The sequence below is a fragment of the Staurois parvus genome, unplaced genomic scaffold (genome assembly GCF_062004578.1).
Source record: "Staurois parvus isolate SC_StPar_1 unplaced genomic scaffold, SC_StPar_1.0 ptg001506l, whole genome shotgun sequence".
In the NCBI taxonomy this organism is placed as follows: Eukaryota; Metazoa; Chordata; class Amphibia; order Anura; family Ranidae; genus Staurois; species Staurois parvus.
The window spans coordinates 739226-763974 of record NW_028319302.1 but is presented as its reverse complement, the minus strand read 5'-3'; the positions used below and the strand labels follow the sequence as shown (position 1 = coordinate 763974).

Genomic DNA, 24749 nt, shown 5'->3' with positions numbered 1-24749 from the left:
TTGTCTACATTTAGAATGGTCTGGCATAGCCTAGAGGAAGCCAATGGCATCTGGCACCTTCGAGCTTACAAAGCAGCAAGTTTTAGCTTGGAGAAGGGAGTTTTGTTCTAGAACACTCAGTGCAGCTCCAGGAAGACATTTGGACAGTTACACCAGAGTGATTCTCAAGGCAAGCTGCTGTTGTACCTTCCTGTATCAACTGTGCTTTGTTTTTGCCAGGACTTCATTCTAGTTTTGCTACCAATATACCCATCTGTAAAAGAATGGCTGTCAGTTCTTGTTAGCATTCACATGTAGCTGTAGTATTGAAATATCCCCCAAAATGCTTCAGAAACGTGCACCACTGAGGATCTTCAATGGACCGTCACACTAGCAAGATCTGAGACTACCCATCCACTCCTGTAGAGCAAACCACAGCAAGAAAGCAACATTTAGAGCTCGTTCACACTTGACTTTATTTCTAACTCTTGGTAAACGCCCCTATAGCGTTTGTGAAGTGTTTTTAAACGCTCCGCAAATGCTCCCAAAACGCCCTATTCTTGGTTTTGAGGCAGTTGATAGGCATTTGCCAAATGTTAAAACCGCACCACAAACTCCTATAATGAAGTTTAAATGGTATTAACGCTCCGCAAACACCTCGCAAAAGCTGGCCAGGTGTTTGCGGTGCGGCACCATAGACTTGAATGGGAGGCTTCAACTCCTGACTTGACTGGAGGAGTCAGTTTTGCCACGATGCCAACGCTTCCATGTGAACAGCACTGTGTGCTGCCATGTGCAGAATTTTCAGAGGCGTTTGAGAAGTGTTAAAAGCGCTCCCCAAACACCTGCTGACAATGCTAGTGTGAACATAGCCTAACAGCCAACAAAAGCATTGCTGTAGTAGTACTCTTGCTGCAAGCAACAGGACTTCTATTGTGGCATGGACCTTACTGGGGCCCTATAGAGGAAAAGGGAAAAAAAGAAAAAAGAAAAAAGAAAAAAAAAAACAAAAAAAAACGACTCCAGTTTGACTATCAGTATAGCAAAAAGGATAACACTATAGCAAGCAACAGACAGAACTGTTATGTATCCATGTATGTGCTTCTATTCATCCTGTCAAATCTGACATGCCTACTGTAGTGAGGCTACCATTTGACCTTTCATTCTAAAAAGGCTAGTTGCATGCTGCAAGGAAGACTCCCTTTTGGCTTTCATCTTAAGAGTTGCTAAAATGGCAGTATGCTGGCCAGGTGTCTGCACCATTATTGTGTCAGGGACCTCTAATGAAGAGGCATGAAAATACTGGAGGGCAATTAAAGTGGAACTCAAGTCCTTCCAGATCCCCCTCTGTACATTCCTGAATCCTGATCTGTCAGGGGCCCCATAGCCATTCCACGATTTGAAATGCCTGCTTCTCCCTCTTCTCCATCAGTGCTTCTAGGACAGACAAGATGGATTCCAACATGAGGCTGCGGACCAATCAGAATGTAATATCTTTGATGCACTGATGAAGAGGGAGAACAATGGGCATTTCAAATCCTGGACTAGCCCTCTGCCCCCCCGACAGCTCAGGATGGCTAGGGGGCAAGTACAGTAAGGAGTGTCTGGTGTTGGGTCACCTTTATATTCTGTAAAAAGGTAACCAACCCTTTACCAGCTATTTTAGTTGCACGATCATCCAGTGTTCCTCTTCCCAAGACACCACTGAGTTTGTTTTTACTGGACAGGTTCTGCAAGATCCAAGGTTCCCATTGTCCTACTTTTTCCTCACAAACACTATGCAGACGGGCATCCCAAGTCTGTGGCAAGCTGCACTAGCATCCTTGGATTTGTGTAGCAGAACAGCCATACAAAGCAGTGTGAAATGTGCCAGTGGCTGAACACCCAGCAAAGCTCTTCATGTTCATTTGCTGGAAAATCTATAAAGCTGAAGTTACAGTGTCAGCACAGACACCAAGTGCTCGCATGTACATTCACAAGAACTTTACACAGAGGAAGCTTGAGGGGAGGGGGTTCTCTGCTCACTAAGGGAAAGGGCTTGGGACCATGCCTTCAGCCCCTCACAGCTCACTTAACTTTGACCACTGAATAGCAAGCAATGTGTTGGGCCCAAGTAGAAGTCATCTGATTTGCCCAAGTTCCTCTAATACTTTGAGTAAGTACCACCGTTTTGATGTACGTTGTCCAATAGGGTCGTTCAACTGCAGATAGCACACAACCTGTAGGTGGCATCCACCTGAAAGGACTTCTGACCAACACTGCCAACTTGCTTTTCCTTACCAAGTCCAGAGGATTTTCTGCAATGTTTCAATGACTTCCAGAACATTAATGGTTTATACAAGATTTATTAAAACAGGATCACGCAAAGTAAAATGCAAAAAAATTGCAACAATAAAAACACTAGGTAAAAAAAACAAAACAAAGAAAAAAAAAAAAAGAAGATCTTTGCCCACAAAGTCTTTACTGCCAGGGCAGCCTCCACTGTTCAGGGACAGAAAAATTGTCCAAATGAAAAAGATAAAATCAACTGTAGAGTTTAACCATAAAGTTCCACTTGTGATCATCAAGAATCCTGAGGAAGGTTGACACTTCCACAATACATTGCCGCAGGCTACAGTCTGAAAGCTTGAAGTGAACAGTCCAAAAAAATGCATGTGGAAAACAAAAATGAAGAATTGTTCGTCTTGCAGAGCTTAAGACAGACAGGAGTAAAGAGCTGATTGTGGGTTTTGAGTGGGTGGGGTGCAATACGCTAGAGATGTTCTAAGCAGAGGCAAAATCATGATAACCGTAGCAGTCTGTGAAAAAGTCACCTACAAAAAGGGGGAGACAGCAGAGAGAAATAAAATTAGAATCCTCTGTAGAATGGCCATTGTGCCACAGATCGGTTTAGATTTCTTTTAGATTTCTCTGCTCCTGTCTCCCCACAACAAAAAGTTTGTTGAGATCTTCCTGGTGGTGACAGGGGAATTGGGGGAAAGCCGAGTGAAAAATTGGAGGTGTGAGTCGTTTCCTCACAACTAAAGCAGAGAAATGTAAAATGACTGACAGAATTAACGCACATTATTACTTTATCAATTCAAGGAATGCCACCCAAGTCTAGCAAGTTGGCTCTGGATGAAGGTGAATAATGAACCCTCCTTACATCTCCCAAATGAGCTCTGGCCTGAAATCAACTGAAGTTCAGCCATTTGCTGTCAGGTGTCAGACAACCCAATTTAATGGCACCGATGACAGCAAAGCAGCAACATAATGCTGGCTGGTGAACTTCAATCAACATTAGTCAGAGCCATGGAGAGAACTTCATGAAGGAGTCACCTAGTCACCACTCAGAACCAAGTTAACACATTTGGATGGAGCGATCCTTAAGATGTACCAATACCTACAAATAGGCGAGGCAGCCGATCAATTCACAAGGATGAGTGGGGAGAGCCCAGTTCCTAGTGAATAGGATGAATATTCCAAGTCATAAAATGACTGCCTCCACTATGTATAGGCAAGTGGTACACTTCATAAAAGCCAGCTAAAATTACATACTGCTTTAAACTGAGAGGACCGATGCCAGTAAGCAAGAAGTCACAGGTGAGGATGGCTATGGCGCTTCAATGGTCAATTTCTATGCACCAAGTTAGTGCAGAGAGAATGATCTGCATTGGAAGATGGCCCTTACATACCACCACATTTAAGACATGTTTGGAGAGAGTCGCTCAGTGTTCTCAGAAAAGCAGCCTATTTTAGCTGGTCAACATTAAACTGGTTTCAGTTTGCACAGTGGGCCATTACGGCAACATGCAAAGGAAAAGAGTTTAAATAGTGATGCATGAACATTTGCTGTAATAAGGTGCAGTAACACGTCCACTTTCTGGGCAAAAAAGGTAGCGGTGGTCCTCTATTCAAGTGGCCTTTCCAGAAGGATTCCCATCCTCTTGCAGGAGGAAAAAGTGGGTATTACATTTAGGAAGCATCCTCATCAGGATCCTGTATTGTTTCAGCAAGATGGTATACTGAGGAGTGTGCAGCTGGAGTGCATGGTGATCAGAAGGCAGAACACTTGTAATTAGGCAGTCAAGTAAAGATTAGAATTCTAATCAGGCCACGGCACACGCACATACAAATACCTGACCGTTCATAGGAAACCTTTAGTGCATAGCAGTGGCAGTACAATGTATCACAGCTTAAACAAGTATTTACAGATTAAGATTCTGTTACCAGACATTCCTATCTTTGTTTTTCCTGGTTAATTGCAATTGTGAAGCCACAAAAAATTGCCTGCAGGAGGCATTTATACGATGACCAGACGATTGAGCTAGATTGCAAAATACTATACCAGCAATTTGACCATTTGTGATCGTTCTATAGCAAGCAGATGTACCAACTACATTTTATAAAAAAAAAAAAAAAAAAAAAAAAAAAAGAGAAAAAAAGAGAAAAAAAGAAGCCCACACCCTAAAGTGCTACTAAACCCAGGACCCTGCATTCACTATATCCGGTCTCCCACGGTACATGGAAATGCAATTTTAGTAACAATAAACTGCTAAATACCTTTATCAGAAGTATATAGCAGTCTTGTGATTTATCAGTGTCCAGCCAAGCACTGGTTAAAAAAAACTAGTAGGAGTTTTCATTTTGCTCTAGGAGGATGAGGAACCCCTGACCTCTGGACAATGCTGATCACAACTCCCAAGAAAAAAAAACAAAAAAAAAAATTCCTAGCAATACACAAAACTAAGCAGGTGCAGAGTGACTCCACACAATATCTTATCAGGAGATAAGAGGGGAAGGATCAGAGAAGTCAGGATCAAAAAAGCCTTTACAGAATGCAGAGGATTAACCCCTTAGATTCCACAGAGTAACTAGCATGCTTTACTGCATATACAGACTGGCCTTACTGTTGTGGGTTTAGTAACACTTTAAATGAGCTCACTCGTGTGTGAGATAGGGACTACACTTTGTAACAAGTTGGACATAATAGGGTCTTACTTTGACCACATACACCCACGTAATATGTAGCTCAATTTACTTACTGTATCCAGCTGTCGCTGAAGTCTGGTAATTATAGTTTCCACCATAGCCTCCTCCATAGCCACCTGGATGAACAAAAACTTTTAGAAATCCATCCACACAAAATCTTTAAATTTACAAATGCCAAGTTTTTTCTTCAGATTTAATGGAATTAGACTGACCATGGGGGGGGGGGGGTAAAATAGCAAAATGTTAAAGCCTATACCTGAGTTCATGTAACCATGGTTGCCGCCACCAAAACCTCGACCCCGTCCTCTGCCGCGGTTCATTCCTCCTCTGCCTCCACGTCCACGCATGGGTTGTGGTGGAGGAGCTTCATTGTACATCATGCCAAAGCCTTGGTTATGCTGCAGAGAAGGTCACACTGTCAGTAAGGGATAACCAAACCAAGAAAAATAAAAGATAAAAGATAGTAAGTCAATTACGTCATAGCCAGCTTTTCCACCTCTGGGACCACCCCTGGGCATCATTGGTGGTCTTTTTTTCTTGGGGGCCTCAGAGTACATGTTGTAGTCCGGGAAGAGTTTTTCTAAGGCAGCAAGTGCAGCATAAGCCTTGGCAACCTTCTTATTAGAGCCAGAACCTTGAAATTTCTGATTGTCCACTTCGACCTACAAGTGAAGGAAACCTTATCAAATTCAGACTCAAAAGGATAAAGTTTTACGGATTAGGGCAACACAGGCCATGTTAGAGACCACTTGTCAGTCTGACATACCTCCATTACAAATCTCTTATCGTGACTGCCACCAGTTTCAGATATAAGCTCATATTTCAGTCCTCGCCTTTTTTCATTAAGCTCCATAACTGGGTTCTTTCCATGCTTGGTGAGAATAGGTCCTTGCTGCTTAGCACTCTAGAAACAAGACACCCCCAGTGTTATAATGCAACACCCAGCACTGTACACATGCACAAGATCTCAGCTCCACTTGTCACTCACCTCTGCCTCTCCAGTGGCAGAATCACCCTGTGCAGATTCTGGCTGAGACTGAGTCTGGACCACAGGCTTCTGTTCAGTCTCCTCAGCAGCTTCTTCCTTCTCTTCCATTCCAGTAGGAATGCCCATATCTTGCAAGACCTGCCATTAAAAACCAAGTAAGTTTTCGGCAAATAAAAAATTAGTTGGGCAAACCAAACTGCCTTATTATTTTGGTTTTTTTCACCTTAACAGCAACATGAAGCTTTGCAGTCTTCTTTGAGGGCCCAGAGGCTTCAAAGCTCTTTTCATCCACTTCCACAGACATTGTAAAGATGGGAGCATGAACTGGTCCAGTCTGGGATATCAGTTTGTACTGGAGGCCTGGCTTCAGCTGGTTCAATTTCATTAGGGCATTCATAGCTTGAGGTGGTTCAGACTTGTCATCTGCAAAGGGTCAATCATTACCACTGAACATAATCTTGGTTTAATACTCAAAATACATGTTACTGAACAAAATGGAGACCAAATGTCCTTTCCCGAGATATCAAGTTAGTTTGATTTTAAATAGATTCATCGACCTATAGAGCACATCTTTAAATACTCCCTACGTCATAACACCTTAAATCCCTGGGCAGGTGAGAAGAGTGTGAGGATACAGCATTAAAGCAGATATACCCTGCACTAGTTTAACCCTTTGAGGACTAAGATTTTGGAACGCCAAAAGAATCGATTTTTGTGTTTTTAAAGTTCATACACTTCAGTTGCTGTAACTAAGCCATTTCATGAAATAATTGGCAAAAAGCTAGATCCATTTGTTGTTTGTTTGAGTCAAAATATTAGTTCTTAACAAAAAAAAAAAAAAAAAAAAAAAAAAAAAGTCTTACCCATCTAAATTCCCTTGTCAAACACTGTACAAAGATTGTGGTAGCAATAGCGCCTGTAGCAGTTGAGAGCCAATATATACCAGGGGAACAGCATTGTACCTTCTGGATCTGACTGCAACATTGGCAGTGACGATAACCAAACAGTCCCACAATGAAAGGTGGTATGAATTGTACATTGGCACAAAGTTACACCTTGCCTAATGGCCCTCAAATACCTTTCTTCTGAATCTTCTTTTTCTTCTTACTTGGCGATTTGTCTTCTCCATCCTCCTCAATGGGGCGCTTCAGAGCTGGCATAACATAGGTGGTGCTGGGAGGAATCTGGACTGTAAAAAAACAAAAACCAGCAAGAATAAGAATTTTTACAAAAGTACAGCTCTTAACAGAATCTACTTCAAGAATATATACCTGTGTAATCAATGGGTGGGTCAGGTTTGGTCTTCTTTGGCAACTTTGTGGGCAGAGGCAGGGGATCCATGCCCAATACTTTGTGAAGCTGGCCAAATGCTGCCAATCTAAGAGCATGCTGAAAAAGAAAGAAATCCCTCAGTACCCATTGTAGTTCCTTTGTCACTAGGAGACTTCAGTGGTTTTGTTCAAATTACACAGCAACAATACCTGTGCACTGTGGGTAATATCTTCACGCTGCTGTCTTTCAAGGTGACCAAGGGCATCAGTGGCTTCTTTTTCACATGGATCATACAAGCCAGGACCATCTATAAAAACAAGATTCAAGACAGTTCATAGATCACTGAAGAATGAGCTTCAATGGCTTGCCAAGTGCAGCAGACATTTTTTTACTTCCAAAAAAAAGGGGACATGGGGCACAGCCCTGATCACTCTGAATAGTCTACAAGAGCAGTACACGTTTACACCAGAGCTGCCCAGAAACCAAATAACTCCACACAATTACCTATCTGCCGAAAAGTTGACTAAAAGGCAAAATTTGTATGTTGTGGACATGGAAAGGTGTTAGAACAAAATGCCAGCTATTGCCAGCAAGGGCCCTAGGACACTAGAAACCCCCCCCCCCCCCCCATATGAAGACCACCATTATTGGGAGTTTCAACATTCAGTAAGGGTAAACTGGACAAAGAGGGTGAATCTCCCAAACGGGCAGAAGTAGCAATAAAAGCCTGCCAGGTGTTCCAATCCCATCTCCACTGACCAAAATGTCAAAGTTTTGCTTTCGTTACACTTAAAGCTAATCCAACAGAACAAGTTACAGCTGAAGAACAAACTGCATGACAACCTCAAAATCCTAGCACTGCATCCCAAAAATAAGGACACTTGTTACTAACCAAGCTATAAAATGTTGCCTGCCCACTGCATTTAGCAATACTGCATGTCCTTTTAAGATGCGCAAATTCCTTTAACTTTCCTAAAGGAATAGTGACGGCACAGCTACAGGTCATCTGGGTCCTTGAACGCAGTATAGCAGAAGCAGCAGTGAAAGTGTTAAAAGCAGTCAGACATGTACCTGGCATAAGTATTCCAGAGCTAAGGCATTCAAGAACTCTTCTGAAGGCTTCACCAGCTCCCATGGGCCTGTTTGCTGTTCCAATGGCTTTCTCACAAAGCAACTCAAGAGGCTGCGGAAGGAAGTTTAGTGTTAGAAGCAAACTTAGTTCTCTTCTAAATCTTGGAAAAAAATCTGACAAGATTTCACTACAGCCCCACCAAAGGGGCAATTGAATTGCAAGTAGCATGTTGAGTACATCCAAGAGCCACTCTAAAGGAATAGCAGAGAGCATTGCATGGAACAAGCAAATTATACAGACTGAACTTGTTTTGTCACTTGTGATTTCATTAAAAGCCAGACCATAAGAAAGTTTGTGATTTGGAGGCATTAATGCATATGGCAACACTATGTGGCCAAGGCAGACATTCTATATCCATTGTTCCTTGCACAGGGTACTTCTCTACTCCCTTGTGTTGGGACAATTAGTCTTAATGCGCCCCCTTGTGCTTCTCAGCTCAGAGGGATTTGAATAGTGTTGAATGTGCATCAAGGTCAAGAAAGAACCCTTGTTTTAAAAGGTTACTGATAACCAGCCAGTTTTTCAAGCATGGGGTTTTTGTGCAGAGATTGCTACACTATATACTTGTACTACGGGACTGCAGTACTTGCCATATATTGTGATTTGCTTTGATTCGTCTAACTTTTTTTTCCAAACTACAAAAACTAAATAGAAAGTTATTGGAAGGGGAAAAACCCACACATGGCACTTACCCATCCTCTTAAGGGTTCCCATGTAGGCACACGAGTGCAAAGATCACGCAAGACACGGATGACAATAACACATGACTTCAGACCATTAGCCCTAGCCTGAGACAATGGAAAATTCTGTTAGTTTTCAATGTTACCCCAACACAAGCCGGAAAAAAAGAAAGGAAATTAAAAAACAGAAGCCATATTTTGTAGTGCTACTTTGTCAAGGGTAAACATGTGAACTATGTTTAAGGATAAGCCTTATGTTACATTAGCAATTACTGTAGAGCAGAGGCAGAATTACTCTTAAAACAAAGCAGCAACTATGAACTAAGCATAATAGCACCTTTTGAAAAGGTGCATTTTCAATGTGTGCTTCCTCAGCTGCCTGTGGGAGCGACAGGAGCTAGATCAGCACAGCTACTGCTCGTGTTTGCTTAAAATATCTTAAGTCATGTGGACTGTGTTAATTTAAAGTGGATGTACAAAAGAAAAATTACAAAAATGGCATTTACTACTTAAGACAGAAATAATAAAATGCAAACCTGGAACCACTTGGCGTGTCGGAGCGACGCCAATGCAGCAAGGCATTTGTGCCTGTCCAGAACGTCCGGTGGATCGCTGACTGATAGCGTTTCTATTCATGGATAAGAAGACAAGGCACGGTTTGACCAAGGGGTTGTCTGTCAGGTGGACAGGGGATGAGGCAGCTTCCAGAGGGCAGTGGGGCTTCTTGTACTACCACTCACATATTACCCTGGAATCTGCTAAACTGCTCTAAGACAACAACTACAATACATTTATAAAATAATCCTCAGCTCCCCCATCCCCAAATCACTTAAAAACACAACCTTTAAAACCTCTACTATATACATAGCCTATGCTGACATGAAAAAAAATAAAATAAAGCAGCAGTCTGCATAACAAGAAACTGAAGGCAAAATATGTATATCTAGATAGAGATAATTTTGGTCAGTCCAGACCTCGCATTAAAAAATTTCATGCAATGCACAAGTTTTATCATTAAATATAGAGACAAATATGACAGAATGCTGCTTTAAAGTCACATGTGAGACCCAAGAGGAAATAAAAAAAAAAAAAAAAAAAAAAGCAAAAGACAGATGAGCTGCAGCTATCAACTTAGCCTACAGTTCTGCACTAAACCTTCCACCCAGCTCGACTGCCCTGGCCACAGCCCATGACAGAGAGAGTCCTGTTGGTCAAAGGTCCAGCGTCCCTAAAAATCGACAAACTAGAAGTCTTGATACGAGATCAGTTGTCAGAACCATATTGCAAAATATTCAGAGCAGCACAACAGATCAAGAGCGAGTCTATGCTGCAGCAAGACCATGTCTCATGCCCAGGGTTTTAGATAAGGCTAGTCTACCTATGGCAAGGTGATAAGGACAAAATTTAGAAATTTGACAAATTGTCGTCTAAGAGCCAGTCTAACTTTATCCAAAACATTGCACTGTTTCCTGGTGCTTCACATGCTGACTAGTCCCTTTCCAATAAGGGCAGGGGCTGTCATTCTTGCTGCAACACACACTGCCCATCAAATACATGCAAAACAACACCATGTATCTAACATCTAATGTGATACAGCATCACAGGGGCCTGCAATTGGTAAGCGCTTAGCAGGCCCCTGTAACACTGTATAACAAGACTAATATCCACAGATGGGGTCGCTAATTTACACAATTTAATATAGTTGGCAGTAAAGCCTAGAAGGTGGGGAATTGCAGTATTTACTGATTAGCCAATGCTGATAGTGTATTATAAAATCAGACAGGGAGCAGACGTGTTATTAGGAAGCCTACAACAGTAAAGGAAGAGGAAATGGGGGAAATAATGAAGAGGGTTTCAAGGGGGGTCAGTGTTACTTATCGGCCGTTTTCTGCCTTCCGTACCTCCAGAACTCATCTTTTCAACCTCCTCCCGAACCAGAGTGGAGGTCAGACGAATGTTAAGTGTAAGTTGGGGCTCCTTTGTGTTTTTAATTACAATTGTGGCCTCTCTGATATTAGGTAGGACTTCATACTTCTCCTCAGACACAGTCTGCAATCAAAGTCAGACAGTTAGCCATTTATAAGCTCACATCAGCCACGTTTTTTGTTTTGTTTTTTTTTTTTTTTAAAAAAAAAAAAAAAACAACAACTTACCGCAAACTGCACAATAAGGTTATCAGACACCTTCTTCAGAAGCGAGATTGTGGGCTTGTCTTTGCACAGAAGAACTAGTTCAAGATCCAAATCCCCTTTCAAGAGAAGTCCCTTGGCAACAAGGCCAACCCTCATCACACCACGAAGTGTCCTGGTTGAGTTCGCTCCAGCCTTTGCTTCACTGAAAACAGGTCAAGAGGCAGTTAAGTGATACAGTCCACTCTCCAGACAATGCAAAGCAAGATTCCCATGACTGAACATTTAATGTCCACAGACATGTAAAAACATGAAGTGGAGAAGTGATTCTTTCAAACATAAACTGAGAATGAAAACTCAGGGTTTAGATAATCCTGGCTGTAACTAACTTCATAATGTTTGTGATGTAACTATTACCTTGTTTGGAGGACAAGAATCACTTTAAAATGAAAAATTGATAATATAACTACAGTTTATTCATTCTAAGACTCAAGCATTACATTTTCAGTGCAATCATACTCCTGGTTAGGATTCAACCAGGTGAACAGGCAATACCAAACAAGCCACACTAAAAACCCTTCATGTACAAGGTGAGGTGCAACTATCAGAAATGCAGCTGACTTAAGGTGCAGATTTGTTGAGTTACTATACTATGCCTTCACAAAAGGCCTGAATGCCAAGTGCTACAGATGCGGCCTGTCAAACAAAAGGATTAAAATGAAGTCTGCTTTAACGTTTTACCCGTCCTTTCCCTCTTCTGTAGTCTCTTCTGGGGTCTCAATGTCCGGTAGTTCAGTTTCTCCAGTTTGGACCTTCTCTTGCTGGTCAATCCAGTCAGACACAGCTTTCAAGGCCCTTTCTGTGTGCGACACCATGTTCTGGACAGCTTCAAGCTCCTCTTGAGTTGGATACACCACGGAGTGCTTTGCCATAACATGGCGGTCATCATTTGCGAACATGCGCATTGGACGCTAAAAAAAAGGGAGAAGTTAGGTCAAATATCTTCAGTAGAAGACAGTACACCTAGCAAAATATTCCTAACTCACCATTCATGTCAACTCACCATTATGGTCTTTTAAATGTTGTAACACTCAATTGAATTGTTCCCCAGGGGTAAAATGATCTGGAAAAACAAAACAAAAAACCATTAGCACACAGTTATCAGAAACAGCAGCACACCGGGGGGGGGGGGGGGGGAGATAGCATTCACGTGCAAGAGCTTGCCAGGACCCATACGCACGTGAATGCCTGCACCAGGCTGTATCAGATGGAGCAGTCTTCATGAAAATGTGAGGGAGACTAAAATTTTGCAATCAAGGCTTCTTACCATTCTCCCCCCACCTATTTATACAGAACTGTGTTTCCAAAGCTTAAGTGTACCATCACAAAATCTACCACACTCACTCCCATGCATATACTTGGGTGTTGTGATCCCACACTGACCAATCAAGATGGCAGATGACCCCCAAACCTGGAAGGGGATAACTGCACAGGGAACGGAGATCACATCACTGACACAGAAGTAGACAGAATTTAGTCATTTATATCTGAATCCTCAGCCATATTTAGGTCAGATTGATGGGGAGTTTGGAAGAAAAAAAAAAAAAAAAAAAACCCACAAAAACAACCCCCCCTCCCCCCAAAAAAACCCAGCTGGTTTCTAACTAGTCAATATGGACTAACTGTTCCTTAGTTTGTAATTCTAACCTGCAAGGAATGCTTTCCATCCCAAACATATCCTATAGCTGAGCAAGGCAAAACCTCATTAGCCAGGACCATTCCAAGCCATACAAATTCATCCACATCTGTTGCAGCTTACATAAGAAAACATTTTATACATTTAGAAGCTAATCTAGGAGACTTACAGAGTACTATATATAGAACAAGACTCAATACCTAAGCTTAGCTGATAAACCAAAGTCCTAGCACAAGCCTGCAAAACCAGGAGAACAGATTGGGGGTTTTAGGTTTATATAAAAAAGGGGAAGATGCAGCAACCCAAAACAGTACAAGTGTTTAACTGAAAGCAGTATTAAACTCAAAGAATTAACATTTCAGTCTTGAAAGAACAGGAATGTAGACTTGACATCTAAGACCAAGCAGGAAAAGCTCAAGTATGCAGACTGCAAGTGACTACTAGGTAATAAGGAGAAATTGATCCAACGTTCCAGCTCCACCCATAAAACTAGTGCTGCACCAAAATGAAAAATTGTGGTGTTGAAACCAAAATTTCAGGATGCATTTGGCCAAAAACCGAAATGGATAGTTATAAAAAAAAAAAAAAAAAATGTATATTTCTCAAACACAATGTGGAAAAACTCATGTTTTGTAAAATAATTGGGGTATATAGTTTGTTTTTATCATTAAAAAGGTGTTCTACTGCATAAATTAGATTCTCAACAGGTCATGCTTTAAAATGTAGCACACTTGTGGGATGTGTCAAACTACGGTACTTATCCATTTCCATACCGGGCACTTTTACCCCCTTCCCTCCCAGGCCATTTTTCAGGTTTCAGCGCTCACATTTTGAATGACAATTGCGCGGTCATACAACATTATACCCAAACTAAAATTTTATCATTTTCTTCACACAACTAGAGCTTTCTTTTGCTGGTATTTAATCACTGCTGGGGTTATTTTTTGCTAAAAAAAAAAAGACCAAAAATTTTGAAAAAAAAGAACAAAAACGCGTTTGTTTTTGTTATAAGTTTACAAATAAATAATTGTTCTTCATAAATTTAGGCCAAGATGTATTCTGCTACATGTCTTTGGTGAAAATAACCCAAATTAGGACGTATTATTTAGTTTGTAGGAAAGTTATAGAGTTCACAAACTATGGTATAGATCTGAATATTGATCAATCCTGAAGTACTGACAGCCAATCTAATTTCTTGAGGTCCAAGAATGTCAGAATAGTACAGATATCCCAAATGACCCCTTTTTGCAGAGTAGACAGTCCGACGTACTTCATAAGAGGCATGGCGAGTTTTTTGAAGTTGTATTTTTTGTCATAATTTTTTTGAAAATTAAAAAAAAATTATTTCACTTTTTTTTTTTTACATACTGTCACCAGTGCAGTACAGCGTTATCATATAACTGGCATGGCGGTGATCAGGGACACTGACTGGTGACCGTATGAAAAAAAAATATTTTTTTTAATATTTTTAATTACATTTTTTTTTTTTCATATTTTACTATGACCAAAGTAGTACAATGTTACCATAGTAACATTGTACTACTTTGGGGAAGTGATCAGGTTTTTTTTTTTTTTTTTTTTTTTTTTTTTTACACAATTTGCTTATAGCAAAGAATTACTTTGCTATAAGCAATCATTTATCTGAATGAAATCATTCAGGTTTTTTTGTGCTTAGCTGTGATTTGGTCACAGCTAATCACATGACGTGCATGTGATTAGCTGTGACCATTCACAGCTAGGCAGTAGTATACAATGGATGGCATGAATGAAGCCATCCATTGTATACAACTGTCATGTGACCTGCTGTGATTGGTCACAGCAGGTCACATGGTACCAGCTACAGGGGCTGGTACTCAGATCTGTCATCGGCTGTGTCCGAGGTACGCGGCCAGTGACAGATCGCCCCGCTGCGCGGCTCTGCAGGGTCGCAAACTGCGCATGTGCGGTTGCACGCCAAATGGCGTGCACCCAGAATGCAGAAGCACTTCTGAAGCCGCCAAAGGCCATTGGCCGGGCAGCGAATTGTTAATCTCCATGGGTGACCCTTCAAAAATTTCTACAGGTTACCAGTTTAAGATTAGGAGGTCTAGTGCTAGAATTATTGCCAACGTTCACTGCATACCTCATGAGTGGTTGAACAGTTTACATATGTGCGCGTGGCCTACATATGCATTCACCACTACACGCCAGTACTTGAATGTTTTTAAATCACTTTTCTTCCCCATCACAAGGAATGCAGGAATCCCTTGTGATAGAAATACAATGCATCCAGAAAGTATTCACAGCGCTTTGCCACATTGTTATGTTACAGCCTTATTCCAAAATGGATTGTTTTCTTCCCCTCGTCATTCTACAAACACCCCAAAAGGACGAAGTTAGTTTTGAAATCTTTGCAATTTATTACAAATAAGAAAAATCACATGTACATAAGTATTCACAGGCTTTGCTCAATACTTTGGAGCCCCTTTAACACCAATTACAGCCTCAAGTCGTTTGGCCAAAAATAGGTGTGCCAAGCTTGTAGCATCATACTCCAATTTCTCCCATTCCTCTTTGCAGTACCTCTCAAGCTCCATCAGGTTGGATGGGGAGCGTCGGTGCACAGCCATTTTCAGATCTCTCCAGAGATGTTCAAAGTCGGGTTCAAGTCTGGGCCACTCCAGGACATTCACAGAGTTGGCCCGTAGCCACTCCTTTGTTATGTGGGCGGTGTGCTTAGGGTCATTGTCCTGTTGAAAGACGAACCATCACCCCAGTCTAAGGTCCAGAGCGCTCTGGAACAGGTTTTCAACAAGGATGCCTTTACACTGCTGCATTCATCTTTTGATTGATCCCGACTAGTCTCCCAGTAAAGGCCACTGAAAAATATCCCCACAGCATGATGCTGCCACCACCAAGCTTCACTGATGGTATAGGCCAGGTGGTGAGCTGTGCCTGGTTTCCTATAGACACGACGCTTAGCATTGAGGCCAAAGAGTTCAATCTGTTTCATCAGACAAGAGTTTTGTTTCCCATGGTCTGAGTCCCTCTGGTGCCTTTTGGCAAACTCCAGGTGGGCTGCCATTTGCCTTTTACGGAGGAGTGTCTTCCGTCTGGCCACTCTACCATACAGACCTGACTGGTGGAGTGCTGTAGAGATTGTTGTTCTGGAAGGTTCTACTCTCTCCACAGAGAAACGCTGGAGCTCTTTCCGAGTGACCATCAGGTGCTTGGTTACCTCCCTGGCTAAGGCCCTCCTCCCTCGATTGCTCGTTTTGGCCAGGCGGCCCACTCTAGGAAGATTCCTGGTGGTTCAATCTTCTTCCATTTACAGATGGAGGCCACTTTGCTCACTGGGACCTTCAATGCTGCAGAAATGTTTCTGCACCCTTCCCTAGATCTGTGCCTTGATACAATCCTGTCTCAGGTCTACAGACAATTCCTTGGAGTTCATGGCTTGGTTTGTGCTCTGACATGCACTGTTAACTATGGGACCTTATATAAACAGGTTTATGCCTTTCCTAATCATGTCCAATCAACTGAATTCCCCACAGGTGGACTCCAATCAAGTTGTGGAAACATCTCCAGGATGATCAGAAGGAACAGAATGCACCAGAGCTCAATTTTGAGTCATGGCAAAGGCTGTGAATACTCATGTACATGTTTTTTTTTCCATTTTTAATAAACTGCAAAGATTTCAAAACAAACTTTTCATGTTGTCATTATGGGGTATTTGTAGAATGTTGAGGAAAAAAAAAAAGTTAGTTTATTCCATTTTGGAATAAGGCTGTAACATAACACAATGTGGCAAACGCCAAGCTCTGTGAATACCTTCCTGGATGCACTGCAAGCGGTGGAAGATACTCTTTATGGAGATATGGGGGTCAATAAGACCCCACATCTCTCCTCTACAATGTAAAGCATTAGATAAAAAGCCTTACTCAAGTGCTTTAAAAATGGCCTCATTTACAAGGCATGGGAACCAGAAGTGACATCGCTCCAGTCCAAGGGTATAGAGAAGAGTGGAGGCCAACTTTCCTTCACTCATTTCTATGCCCACCACTGGGATCATTCAATGATTTCTCAGGGAGCAGGGCCCTCCTAACCCTCTTGTATTATTGCCGTATTGTCTCCCTTTATATATTTTAATGCGCTGAGCAAACTATTTGTGCTATATAAATCCTGTACAATAATTATGATAATGTGCCGCTGTGCCTGCACAAACACAGGCCGCACTAATGTGAACCATGGGGAACCGGCTGATTGTCAATCCATCCACGTATGGATAGCATTAGCCATTTTTTTCAACTGCCAAACTCACTTATGAAGTTGCTCTTCTATGTACTAGTACCAAATCACAAGAGATCTATCAAGCAAATGGACATCATGGTAAAGCAGGCGATGTCTCAATTAGCAAATTTGGAGAGTTGTTACTCGTGTCACCTGAGCATTTTTACTCACATGCATGCACAACCAAATAGCAGTCAGAGGGGAATAGCACCACTTCAAAGCAGCAATACAATTAGTCACTAATGGGCTACAATTTTATAATAAATCTGCCTCACAGCCCTTGTTTAGCACTGCCTTGCCATGAGAAGATAGGTCCCCAGTGCCATCTTAACCAAATATTCATGCAAAAAGTAAAAAGTTTTAAAGCTCTTGCTTCTGTAAGGTTTTATTGTATTGACTTACAACATCCAGACAGTCCTCCAGTCCCCACTCTGCTGTGGGGACTTCCCCCCATTACCCAGCGTGTTCAGAGTCATACACAGTTGAAAGTCCCTTCAACATACCCATTGAAATAGGTTGACTAACATGCATGTTCTATGTGTAAGCCCAAAAAGTTAAACTGCAGTTTATAAGTCCTTAGATGTAGCAGCTGCTTTAGTTTCTTTTTAAGGCATCCCCATCATTTGTTTGCAGCACTGGAACTTTCCCTTCACAACTACACTTCCTGCTCCATTGTATTGATCAGCTGTGGTCACACAGGCCAACTTCACCTGCACCATTACAGGGTGAATTGGTGGGGGTAGTAGTACACAGAAAAGCCAAGGATGTTTGTGATGGCTTCTCAGCTTACAGAAGTGGTAAAACTCAATGGGCAATTTATGTACTGAAAATATTCTTCACCTAAAAAAAACCAAAACAAAAACCAAACAAAGAACACAAAACCAACATTGTAAAACTAACTGTAGGGTGCAAGATGTTTTAAGAGTTTAGATCTACTTTGTGTACCAGTGTAGCTAATGTAGTTTTGGTCATTGCGCTTTACGCATTTGTTGAGCATTCTACACACAAGCCATATGTCTGCTTGCCGTGTATGAATGTGGTCTCAAACATGACTTTCACACAACACCCAGGTGTTAAACAAGATGCTTGACAGATGTTGATCCTTTTCCACACTATATATAAAATAGCCTTCAGCTAACTGTACATTCCTACTTTAGGCATGCTTGTCCTGTGGTTATTTTTGGGGTGATCAGATTCAGGACATATAGCACCTACCCATTCCCATTGTGGTGTACCATGAACCTCACAATAAAGGGGAATCTGCTACACTGGGGTCAAGAGAACAAGTGTCACTTGAGGCTCGGGGGGGGGGGGGACCCCTCATAAAAACAGACCTCTTTACTGCACCAAGAGATCCAAACATTACAAGCCGACTGTACCCTTCAGAACAAACACACAGCACAAGGGAGAGCCGAGTTGCTTTCACAGCTGAATGAGCTGCTCACACTGGACCTCTTAGCTGTTGGTGAGGAAATACCAGCCGTGCCTGTAAATACCAACATCCAGTGAAATTCTACCAGTTGCTTCCCACCGTTCTTGCTTACAGCCAGGCCCACAGAACAGAGAGGGATTATGGGGTATTGTTGGTAGAATGTGGAGGATGGGGAAAGCAAAAGAATTGCTCCCCTACCCTGCCCCATAACTATAGTTTATAAAGTCGTATCCGGTGCCGTCGGCAGCACGTTAGGCTGAAACAAATCGGATTACTCCAGAAAAGTGAGCAGATCGATAGACAGATCTGTGCTGCACACAATCACTTCACATTTGATCAAAGTACTAGCTCAACCTTTCTGTAAGGCCTCACACACTGGACACTGACAGCAGCCACCATAGTTGTTCCTTTCTGGCAAAAAAAAAAAAAAAAAACGCTTGACTCTCGCAAGTGTGTACATTTACCCCCTCAGGTGCTTGGCCCCCCCACCTCCCCATTTCAATGGCCAGAATGTATAAAAAAAGACTGCCTAAACGCACCTAGCAATAACAGTCAAAACACTGCTCTTAAACACAATTCTCCTGCATTCGGGAGGGGAGCATTTTACAGCCTCTGAATGTTTCTGCTCCTAAACTCCTCTGGTAAATCCTGTGTGTGCACAGATACAGGCATCTGAGTTGACTTAAAAGGAAAAAAAAAAAATCCAAAAGCTCCTAAAACAGGAGTTTAGGAGCGGCAGTATCCAGGAGGCATAAAGGTGAACAGCGTACACCCTCCCCACCCCCTGGTCCCCACTATACTTATCTCCGGGGACACAGCAGTCAGTGTCCATACAAAACTGTCCAGAGATCTGAAATCCCACTCAGTGCGGCACTTCTGGGACAGATCAGAGAGATTCAGTCAGTGTCAGCACAGCGACTCACTGTTCCCCCCCCCCCCGCCAAAAAAGAAAAAAAAACCCCACACGATTGAGAGAGAAGAGCGGGGGCTGCATATCCCAGGATTGCTGGACCAACTGTGGAGGGACTGACAGGTCAGAACCCAGGAAGTGAAGCGGGGACAAAGGGGCGGGGGAAGAGCCTGTACTATCAAGTTTACCTCTTCTGTAAAAGGTGAACAAGCATACATGGCCGATGAAACAAATTGATTTGAGTGAGTGGACTTGGTCAAGCAATGAGCAACAGTGACCATTGGTTGGCTGTGCCAGACAAAGCAATTTGCATAGTGTTTATCAGCCTGGAGTTTGCATGTACTCCCTGCGTGGGTTTCCTCCCACACGCCAAAGACATGCTGGTAGGTGAATTGGATCCTGTCTAAATTGTCCCTAGTATGTGTATGTATGAATGTGAGTTAGGGACCTTAGATTGTACACCCCTTGAGGGTTAAGGACTGATGTGAATGTACAATATATATGTAAAGTGCTGCGTAAATTGACAGAACTATACTAAAGTGCAACACAAATGAACCCGGTACAACTGACTTTCCACCGAAATAGATCAGCTTGGGTGAAGTTGCTGTCGCTCATCTACACCATCTTTGTCTTGCTAAACGTCCTACGCAACTGTGGACTCAGATACGGATTGTTCAGATTTAGTCACAGCGCTGCGATTTGCGTGTAGTTTCAGGTGCAATTTCTGAAGACTGTTACTTGTGAAGATTTAACAATTTCTTGCAATTTTCATTATATTCTATGTATGTGTAATTGCAACAAAACTGCAAAAAAAGTAATGCGAGATTTACTGCAGAAATTGCGCCGCAGCAAACGGCACATGCCAAAGACACTGACATTCACATTCATTAGATGTGACAGGGCAATAAGCCACTATAAAGGGCTTGTTTACACCAGATGCAGTCAAACATCTTCTAAATGAATTTATGTAGAAAAGAAGAAAAAAAAAAAACTGAGTGTTTTAATAAGAAAAGTTTGGAGTGCTTTTACAAGCATAGAAAAAAAATTCTCATGTGAAAGCATGTATGTGCAAAACAAGCCCTGCAAATCCATGATAACAGCAGGAATTGTGGAGTAAAGCCCTAAGACAGTAGCATGCCCCCATCATTTGATAAGCAGCAGCAATAAGATGGGCAGGCTGCTCTAGGGCCTATTCACACAAGATGCGGTGGAAGTGTTGGGCTGCTATTCCAGCACAGATCCACCACGGGGCATTGGGCCTCATCTCCCGTGTGCCAACACTGATCTGCTGCAGGCGCCAATGTAATGCTAACAGTACATCTGTGGGCACCAGGTCACATGGTACTATCTGCATGCACAGCCTTGTTCTGCCTTCTGGTGCCATTTGCCTCCCATTCAAATGAATAGGCTACAAAACTGCACTGCATGGTAACATAGGAACTGCATAAGAAGGCAGACAGTGTTCCTGTGCAGGGCAGATGTGAACTGACACTGAAAGGACAATTTGTGTTCCAGATGCATTCCAGTGCTTTATTTTCTCTTTAATAGGACGTTCAAGACACCTTTTTCCGAGTTAAGGTAATCATTTTTCAGTTTACATATTCTCTGGTATGTTACATATGTTTTGCTACACACCAGAGGAAAAAAAAAAAAAAAAAGCTACTTTTATTGATGGCACACCAATATGGAATATGTGGAGAACACTGCATTAAGGGTACATTCACACCAGATAAGGTAGGACTGCATTGGGCAGCTATTCCAGGTCAGTCTCACCACATGGACAAAGTAAAAGGCCTGCTTTCCTATGTGCCCAGTTACCAGCACTGCATTGTGGCGGTATGTGGGCACAATACATCAGTGTAGTAAGAGGCAACACACTGCCTCACACCACAAGGCCAACCATTGAACATGTGACTGACATCTTTCCAGGCCATTTCATTTCAAGTTGTCCTTCCCACAGGTCCCAGATGAGTATGGGGCCCATTCACAAAGTCCAGTGCTTCTCACGCATGCGCAGTGGGCACCAGGCTGTGAAGCTGCAAGCAGTCACATCCAGGTGACCACACTGAAGATGTTGGCACTGGGGAGAGAAGACGGCCAGTGAAACCAGCAGTGGTGAGGACACTGCAGGACCGAGGGACAGGTAAGTGGCTTTATTTTAATTAAAAGTCAGCAGCTACAGTTTGTGGAACTCTACTGTAATAGTCCAAGCCCAAAGTTAGAGCCCTCAAGGCTTGTTCACACTTGACGCAAAATGCTGACTTCATGCACAGTGCACTAAGTGCCAGGGGCGGACTGACAACTCATGGGGCCCCCGGGCAATAGGGGGATCATGGGGCCCCTGTGTCCTTGCCCAAAATCAAAAAAGCCTATGAAAAAGGTACCAGGAAATCTCATGGGCCCCCTACTGACCCCGGGCAGTGCCCGAGTTTCCAAATTGTCAGTCCGCCCCTGCTAGGTGCATTAAAAACGCTCCCAAAATGCCCTTTGTGCATTCATGACATGCATTTAACATGTCTCTTTACCTGCTCTGTGCAGTTTTGCAGAGAGCAGCCTTGATCCTCTGTTTGGGTACCTGCGGGCACTGCCGTTGCCTCCCCCTCAAGCAGTGCCTCCAGAGAAAGCTGCTCACCCTGGGAGGCACTGCTGCATGCTTGTCCCCAAGCCGCTGCTCTGTGTCCACAACAGCTCCCCCACCATGCTCAATGGCCATGATTGGCAGCAGTGGGAGCCAATAAGCAGGAAGAGTCCTCAGAGGATGATGAGTATTGCTGCATCGGAGGAGCACAGTGCAGCTCCTGCACACAAGATTCTCTTTTTTTTTTTAAACACATCTTCATGCATATAATACACGAAGGTTAACTACTTGCCAACCGAAATGATGGCTACACTGCGGCCGGCCAGTTCTGGGAGGGCGTCATATGGAGTCTTCCCAGAACACGCTCTCCTGTGCGCCCCCGGCGATCTCCGTGCCCTACGGCCTTTTTCCACGTGATCAGCCGTGTCCAATGACACACTGATCACCGGGAAACGCAATTGCATGTTCTCCGCTGCACTTTCCTCATGCTGTCAAAGTGTGAGGAAAGTACTGCCGAGAGCCGGCAGCTGTCAGAGCAGGGATCGGCACCGATCATCAGGGCACTGATGGTCTGTGCCCTGATTGGTGCCCAGCACTGCCACCCACCTGAGCCCAGCAGTGACATGCTGCCAGTCAGTGCCACCCACCTGAGCCCAGCAGTGACATGCTGCCAGTCAGTGCCCAGCAGTTGTGGCAGTCAGTGCTGCCTATCAGTGCCGCCAGTCAGTGCCCAGCAGTTGTGGCAGTCAGTGCCGCCGATCAGTGCTGCCTCATCAACGCACATCAGTGAAGGAGAAAAACTACCTGTTTGAAAAACTTTAATAGAATTTTCCACATTTTTTGTTTATTGCACAAAAAGTAAAGCGCACAGCGGCGATTAAATACCATTCAAGGAAAGCTATTTGTGAGAAAAAAAAAAAAAAGATAAAAATTTCATATGGGTACAATCTTGCATGACCGCGCAATCGTCAAAGTGCGACAGCGCTGAAAGCTTAAAACTGGCCTTGTAAAAAAAAAAAAAAAAAAAAAAAAAAAAAGGGGGGTATAAGTGCCCTGTAGGCAAGGGGTTAAAAACCTTGAGCCTTTGGAACTAACGTGCTGCAACCCCTGGCAGCATGTTCATGGAGCGTTATTATGCACTTGAATAGGAGACGTTGAAAGGCTTCAAACTCCATGTGATGCTTCACTGTTGAAGCGAACACACGTGGACTCATGTGAACAGCCCTGTTGTCCATATTATTCCCATAGGCTTTAGATGAGCGTAAATCACCCCTCAAACGCCAGTGTGAACTAGGCCCATCTCTTCTAGTAAAGCCATCTGCAGTTGGGAATACGGACAGCACAGAGCTATTCACATCATCAAACCCATGAAGCATCAACATTGCCCCCTTCAAACCACCTGTGGGGTTCCTTAGGAGTCGACGCATCTCATGGACCCTTCAAGCCTCTGGTACCCGGCACACGTTTGTGATGCACTCACAGCATGTTAGGCCTTGTTCACAACAGCCAAAATAAAATGGGCCTCTAGGGTGTTTAATGGGCAGAACATTTGTAACTCGCGCCCATCAAACTACACTCTTTTGTTCAGCAAGTGTGAACGAGGCCTAAAAAAACCAGCATCAGGTGTGAGCCAACCTGTGGGGAGGAGGGGGTTAACCAAAGAAGCCCTGGTTGCTATGGCAAGGCAGTTGCTATGCTTGGGTTGCTAGGAGCAACCAGCTCACCTTGAAACAAAGCCTCAGGCCCAACCCTACCACTAGGCTTCTGTATAGACAGGCAAAAAAAGTCCAAAAAAATATTCTCCACATTTCTCAAACCTGCTGTGAAAAAAAATTCCATTTTAAGATTTAAAAGCGAAAAAAAAATGTATTTTGTTATAAAGTTTATAGCAAGAAAAAAAAAACGAAAATTGTAAATAGAAAAAAAACAGGCGAAGCGGTGAGGAGGCCCCTTCCCCATTCATCAGGACAAAAGGCCATGATGGAGCCCATGCGGCCTGGCCCGGGAAACCCCGTACTCCGCCATTCACAGCCGCCATCTTCAGCACGCCGCCGAATCAATCAAATGAGGGATAGAAGAGTCATTTGGTTGCGCAGGAAATACGGAGGCAGCGACACGGCCTAGAAAGCGACACCGGACACTACAAAGAGCAACAACCAGCCGCGCAGCTCAACAAAATGGCGGCCTAATAAAAGAGAAAATGGCGGCCGCGCTCAGGTGCAACCACGCTCCAGCGAGAACCCCGCTAAGTCACCCGCCGTGATTGATTACATCCCGCTCACAGGAAAACGCAGCGTGAACTTAATAAAAATAGAAGACGCGGCGAAATGGTAGACTTACCGGCGTCCGCCAGACGACGTGCGACCTCACTGCGCAGCTCGATGGAGGAGAGGAAGGAAGGAGGGAGGGGCGAGCTGATTTGCTGTTCCCACTCACGTGGTACGAGTCTCCGGCGCAAAAGGATGGAAGCGCCCGGCAAGGTGGGATAGAACGCTGTCGCCGCTTGCAGAGCTTTATATAGAAGCCGGTGGGATCCGCCTACCGTCTGGAACGTACCGGGCTGTCATTGGCTGCTGGGGGATTGCAAAACGAGGCGTGGAACGCTGAATGGCTGTGATAGGCTGGGAATGTTCGCGACGCAGAGCGAAGGGGGAGGAGTAAAATGGCGGCTGTGTTGTAGTGATGCCTTGAGAACAATGAATGTGAGAGAGTA

General features: G+C 43.4%; 1 protein-coding gene across 2 annotated transcripts in view; it reads right to left on the bottom strand.

The window, feature by feature from the left end:
- The window catches only part of ILF3 (interleukin enhancer binding factor 3), a 31857-nt gene extending 7324 nt beyond the window's left edge, over positions 1-24533 (bottom strand). Inside the window, exons 1-18 of one of the 2 annotated variants that reach the window (XM_089662638.1) lie at positions 24377-24533; positions 12215-12274; positions 11893-12122; positions 11176-11356; positions 10924-11071; positions 9559-9650; positions 9035-9130; positions 8282-8393; positions 7420-7517; positions 7210-7327; positions 7017-7127; positions 6162-6361; positions 5939-6076; positions 5717-5854; positions 5427-5612; positions 5207-5348; positions 5004-5066; positions 2305-2792 (exon numbers count right to left, since the gene is read on the bottom strand). In XM_089662638.1, the coding sequence (XP_089518764.1) occupies positions 2743-2792; positions 5004-5066; positions 5207-5348; positions 5427-5612; positions 5717-5854; positions 5939-6076; positions 6162-6361; positions 7017-7127; positions 7210-7327; positions 7420-7517; positions 8282-8393; positions 9035-9130; positions 9559-9650; positions 10924-11071; positions 11176-11356; positions 11893-12122; positions 12215-12217 (2106 nt within the window). In that variant the 5' untranslated portion in view covers positions 12218-12274; positions 24377-24533 and the 3' untranslated portion in view covers positions 2305-2742. Of the gene's footprint in view, positions 1-2304; positions 2793-5003; positions 5067-5206; positions 5349-5426; positions 5613-5716; positions 5855-5938; positions 6077-6161; positions 6362-7016; positions 7128-7209; positions 7328-7419; positions 7518-8281; positions 8394-9034; positions 9131-9558; positions 9651-10923; positions 11072-11175; positions 11357-11892; positions 12123-12214; positions 12275-24376 lie in introns of those variants that run through there. The other variant, XM_089662637.1, reaches the window with a different exon arrangement.
- Between the last annotated feature and the right edge of the window lie 216 nt (positions 24534-24749).